Source organism: Arabidopsis lyrata (genome assembly GCF_000004255.2).
Source record: "Arabidopsis lyrata subsp. lyrata unplaced genomic scaffold ARALYscaffold_4, whole genome shotgun sequence".
Taxonomy (NCBI): domain Eukaryota; kingdom Viridiplantae; phylum Streptophyta; class Magnoliopsida; order Brassicales; family Brassicaceae; genus Arabidopsis; species Arabidopsis lyrata.
Window position 1 is genome coordinate 3,085,034 of NW_003302552.1, and position 6,000 is coordinate 3,091,033.

At 37.4% G+C, this 6,000-nt stretch overlaps 1 protein-coding gene across 1 annotated transcript; it reads right to left on the reverse strand.

Moving 5' to 3' along the window:
• Positions 1-1,213: 1,213 nt before the first annotated feature.
• LOC110229020 lies at positions 1,214-2,988 on the reverse strand. The gene is made up of 2 exons (XM_021027726.1): positions 1,596-2,988; positions 1,214-1,305 (listed from the first exon to the last, which is right to left on the reverse strand). The coding sequence occupies exons 1-2, from the start codon at positions 2,782-2,784 to the stop codon at positions 1,271-1,273; spliced, it is 1,224 nt and encodes a 407-aa protein (XP_020883385.1). The 5' UTR covers positions 2,785-2,988; the 3' UTR covers positions 1,214-1,270.
• Between the last annotated feature and the right edge of the window lie 3,012 nt (positions 2,989-6,000).

Genomic DNA, 6,000 nt, shown 5'->3' on the forward strand with positions numbered 1-6,000 from the left:
AGTAATATCATCGGCGGTAGTGGAAATGTCCGATGACGGTGGTGAGATTAATTCAACAGCATTATCAATCTCGTGAGGAGTGGTGATCACAGATTTGTCAATGCCAGCAGCAGGAGCTGAAGAAACAGAGTCGGGTCTGTTTGAGTTTGAGTTTGACGACGGATTCTCGGTTTGAGTTTCAGTGCGGGTCTGTTCTGAGACTGAAATTGCAGGCGATGACGCAGGTGAGTTAATAGGAGATGGTGAAACAGGGCTGATAAGATCAGAACTGTCCGGCTCTGTGAATATATCGTTGACGGAAGTATTGAGCTGAGGAGTCGAAGACTGGATTGTTTTTGTAGCAAAAGGAAACTCTGATTCACAAAATACAACATCACGTGAGACTGTAACTTTGCCGGTTTCAAGATTGTAAACACGCCAACCCTTTTTGCCAAAAGGATATCCCACAAAAATTGCTTTGTTGCTTCTAGTGGCAAACTTATCTCCTCCATGTCTTTGATTATGGACATAGCATAAACACCCGAACACTCGCATATGATTCATTGGCGGTGGTCGATTGTAGATGAGTTCAAAAGGAGTTTTGCCACCAAGAAGTTGAGTTGGTGTACGGTTAATGAGGTAACCGGCTGTCAAAGCACAATAACTCCAAAATTCTGTGGGAAGGCTAGCGTGAAAAAGGAGAGCACGAGCTACATTTAAAATATGACGATGTTTTCTTTCGACGCGTCCGTTTTGCTGAGGTGTGCCAACACAAGATGTCTCATGAAGAATCCCATTTTGAGCAAAAAAATCTTTTAAGCAAATAAACTCGGACCCATTGTCGCTACGAATTTTCTTTACTTGAGTTGAAAATTGACGTTCGACGAGAGCAAGAAAGTTCTTAAGTTGTGTCGGTGCTTCTTGTTTCGAAGGAAGCAAATATATCCAGACTGCTCGTGAATAATCATCAAGTATCGTAAGAAAATATCTAGAACCACAAATAGAGGAGGTGTGATATGGTCCCCAAAGATCACAGTGAATCAGTTCAAAAGCAACGGTTGTCTTATTATAACTCAAAGGAAAAGACTCTCTTGTCTGTTTAGCGCGTATACAAATGTCACACGCCTTGGAATCAAACTTAGTACTAAAATCCAAAAACTTTAACATATCTAAAGCTTTAGAAGAGGGATGTCCGAGACGAGAATGCCAAACTTCAACGGATGATGAGTCCACTGAATGAGCAGCTGCAGCAACTTCCACTCCTCTTAGAAAATAAAGTCCATTCTGTTGTTCACCCGCACCAATCAGGGTCTTGGTGATGCGATCCTGAATAATACACAGCTTGTCAGTAATCTGAAATACGCAGCTGCGTTCTCTAGTCAACTGTGAGACGGAAATAAGATGACACTTCAATCCATCAACAAAAAACACATCTTGAAGACCCAAAGCAGAACTAAGAGACACTGAACCGCATTTTGTAGCTGTTGTAAACCGACCATCCGGCAGCTTAATAAGAACCGGAGGCATGATGCGGACATCGTGTAGAAAATTAAGTGTCCCTGTCATATGATTAGAAGCACCCGTATCTATAATCCATGACTCAAGAAAATACTTACCGGAGGGAGTATCATCCGGCGGAGAGTTACGTTTTGCAAGAGCGTTGACGACAGAATTCCACTCTTCATTGCTGAGACCAATTATACCAACACGATCCGCAGAGGTTAGAGAAGGAGTCTTTGTTGCGATGGCAGTGTTTAGCAAAGCTGTGGAAACATGATTGGCTTGAGCAGAAGTTGAACCCTTGCCCATCATCGATCCCACAGATGTTGTTGTTCTTCCTTGACTCATACCACTAGAATTTGAATTTCCTTTGGCAGCTTGATTTCCTGATTTATTTCGAAAATTCGAATTCTGTTTTGTGTTCTCGCCCCACCACTCAGGATAGCCTATTTTCCGAAAGCAGTTATCAGCTATGTGACCGGTGCGACCACATATTGTGCACGAAACAGAGCTGCCTCTGTTTTCAAAAAATTTTCGAGCCACATTTGTTTGAACTACAAAGCTGACGCCGTCTTCCCTTACATCATTGTCACGACTCAGATTTTTGGATTCCTCATCAAGACACAATGCATTGTATGCTTCCTCAAGACTAGGCAGAGGCACCCGAGAAAGCAAATTTGATTTCACTGAACCGTACAAAGCATCGTCAAGTCCCATGAGAAATTGGTGCAACTTGTCTTCCTCACGCTCCTTCCTCACTTCTTCCATGGTTTTGGCTCTTTGATAATCAGCCAAGCTACCCCAAAGCTGCGTGAGCTTTCCATAATACGTTTCAATGGCTAGCCCCTTTTGTCTACAATTTGCTAATTCTGTTTTTAAACGTTGGACCCGTTGCCCATTTTTCACACCAAACCTCTTCTGGATATGTGTCCATAACTCGCTAGAATTGTGAATATGAGAGACGGAAGAGGAGAGAGTTTCTTCAATGGTTAAACGAATCCAAGAGATCACAAGCGCATTATTTGCGATCCAGTCTTCATAGTCGGCATCGTCTTCCGGAGGCTGAGGTATAGATCCATCGACGAAGCCAAATTTCTTCCTAGCTTTGAGTGCAAGCCGGAGATTGTTTGCCCACTCGTCATAATTTGGGCCACGCAGCAAAGGTTTTGAGATTAAAGTACCGGGATTATCATTGGAGGTTAAGTCATACGGTGATATTGTTCGCCGAGTTTCAACACGAGGCTGAGCCACCACTTCAGTCAAGGCAGAGGACGTGGAGGACGAAGTGGAGGATGATGTAGCCATCGTAGAAGAAGAAGAAGAAGCTTTCAACCGAGAGAATATTGAAAGTTAGGTCAAAAAATTAAAGAGATTTGAGATTAAAAATCAGAGTGATCTTGTAGCGGAATTTAGATCACAGAATCGAGCAAACAACCTTGTTGTAGTTAGGTTACTTGCTCTGATACCATGTCAAGAAACCTTCAATTGTATAAATCTGATTTCTTAAGGTTTAAGGTACAACATGTTTAGCTTATATATAAGTTACAACTTGCGTATAAAGCTAACCTAATCAGATACTAAACCGACTTAGCCCATTAGGCCCAATACACCACATGACATTTGTAAGAAAAAAAATGGCAATGCGGTGTGCAAAGAGACGTGTTTTACAGTAGAATCTTATAATAATGGAAGATGTCTAATACTTCCAAAGACGACAAAATTAGATTGCTACTGCTACCATTTCGACGATGGATCACCATGCCGAGTCTAAAACCCATAAGCCATGCAATAAATTAATATTTATAACTATTGTGTGTCTTTTTTTTTTTTAAGAAATCTTTTGCGTTTTCTTATATACATGTAATAAACTAGATATTAACCTATGGTACACCTCGGGTTTAAATTTTTACTAAATAAAAAAATTATTTTTTTTAGAATGATCTATAGATATATGGTACACCGCATGACGATATTTTATAACTAAAAACTCAAAATTTTAACTTGTATTTATTTTGTTTAGTGTTTAAGATTCTATAAGTGTATTTTGATTGTTGATTCTAAGATTTCACCGTAGTATACTATTTCTTATTAATATCGACCTAAATCCGTCCTACCATATAACTCCGTCCCGTGAAATTAAACATCATTTTGTATTTTTTTTTATAAAGTTCAAATATTTATAACATTTGAAACTTCATAAAAGTTTTAATATCGACCCAAACTTCATAACCATATTTTGATTGTTATATCTAGGATTTTACCCGTAGTATACCGTCTCGTATTAATATCTTTTATAAATTTTTATAATGTTTAAACTTCTTGTAAATTCTTATAAAATTAAAATATTTATAATATTTGAAACTTCATAAAAGTTTTAATATTATTAATATGTAAAACGTTTAATAAAGTTAGACTTTTTTAAAAGTTTAAATAATTATAATATTTAGTTTTTAATAAAGATTAAATATTTATTATATTTTGAAACTTTATAAAAGCTTCAATTCTTTACAATACATAACTGGAGTAAAATGGATAGCATTTTTAATTTTGGACACATGATAAATCAAGTTTCCTCCTCATTCGTATCCAGAATCATTTTAATCATTGTTATAGTATGACTCTGAACCATTGCCCAATTTTTTAAGCAATGTGGGACATTGTACACCTATTTAATTTTTTGCTTCATCGACACCTTTTAATTGTTAATTTTAGGATTTCACCCGTGTTATACCGTTTCGTTTTAATATCGACCCAAACCCGTCCCACCATATAACCTCATCCCGTGAAATTAAACATTATTTTGCTTTTTTCTTTTTAATAATAATTTTATTTAAATATTTCCTAAAGTATTTATTTGGCTTTTATATGACTAAGTATTTATACGAATAAGATACATGTTATTCGTATAAAAATACATGAGATACATGTAAATTACTATCTTAAAGTTCAAAATTAAGTAAGTTTTATTAGTGGGATAAAAATTATATTTATTACTTATATAGTTTATTATTTAATCTGAAAATACTAAAGTTTTCTTTATTATATAATTGTTTGATACTGCTATATAGTGTTATATATGTGTGTTATGAATGTGTTAAAATAAAAAGAGACAAACTTTAGGAAGACAAATTAAATTACTCTAATTGTCTACAAAATAGTCAAATAATGTCTCATGCTTTACTTTTTTTTTTTTGTCATCCGAAATTAATTAGAGCTCAAAAGAGTCATTCCTGAGGAATGTTGTTTACATATGTGATATGAAGCGGTTCTGTAGCCAGATTATCCGCTTTAGTATTAGCTCTACGAGAAATTAAAGATAAAGAGAAAAATGAAAACTCTTCCTTGTCGCTCTGAAATTCCTCCAAATACACTGAAAACACCGGCCATTCGGTTGGAGAAGACACCATCTTCACCAGGTCTGAACAGTCTGTAAAGAACGCTACCTCTTGATTATCTGCACCAATCATACACTTCATCGCCCAGAGAAGGGCCTCGACTTCGGCATGTAGTGGAGATAGACTTCTACGGAGGTTCGCAGCTCCCATGGTTGGTGGATCTCCATTTGACGATGTACAGAACCACCATGTACCGGAGAACTTATCACTTCCTTTCCATGATCCATCTACAAAACAACGATATCCGGAATAATTCGACTCAAGTGAAACATCCCTCACTCGAATTCGATTTACCAGATCCACAGAACCATGATTTTCGTTATGGAGGTCAACTTGAGCTGATTGCCACAATTGAGCCTCTTTTTCCGCTAATCGTAATACCTCTATGGGGTCTGTATCTATATTTTCAAAGATTTTTTCGTTCCTTGCTTTCCAAATATACCAAATAATCCATGGGAATGCTTATGAATCAAATTCCGAAGGTATTCTCCAGAATAAGTGATCCAAATTAGCAAAATTAGATTCCGTGGGAAAAATCCCCATAGCCGTAGGAATCTGTGAAAGCGCCCAAATATGTCGTGTCGGGTGGCACTGAAAGATTGTATGATTGATCGTTTCCTCTGGTGCGCCACATCTAGCACATCCTGTGTCACAATCAATTCTTCGTTTTCGCAAATTTTCCGTAACCGGTACACAACCTGCTAAGATTTGCCATAAGAAATGGCGTATCTTAGGTGGACACTGCACTTTCCAAGAATGTGCTTTTAACGGATTGATATCAGGGCCAAAAAAATTTAAATTTGTCTCCAACTTTTCTAACCGTGTGGTAGACTTACACGAACTATGACTCAACAGAGAATAAGAGCTTTAGGCCCGATTTGACTGTATATTGTCCGGATTTTGTAAAATGCCAACCCAAAGAATCTTCTTTTGTAGGCGCACCCACATGTATGGCGCTTATAAGCGCAACATCTTCTGGATCAAAGATCGCTTTTAAGAGATCAATATTCCAAAAGTTCGTCCGACTATCTATAAGGTCGTTAACTTTTAAAGATGGGTCAGCAACTGAGCCATTACTTTTTGCTAGTCTCGGGAATTGAGTTGGAATCCAGGGATCCTCCCAAAC

Coding starts and splice junctions, on each gene's coding strand:
- LOC110229020 (XM_021027726.1), bottom strand. CDS start 2,784: ATGGCTACATCATCCTCCACTTCGTCCTCCACGTCCTCTGCCTTGACT. Junction 1,306..1,595: donor GCCGGATGATACTCCCTCCG/GTAAGTATTTTC, acceptor TGTATTATTCAG/GATCGCATCACCAAGACCCT.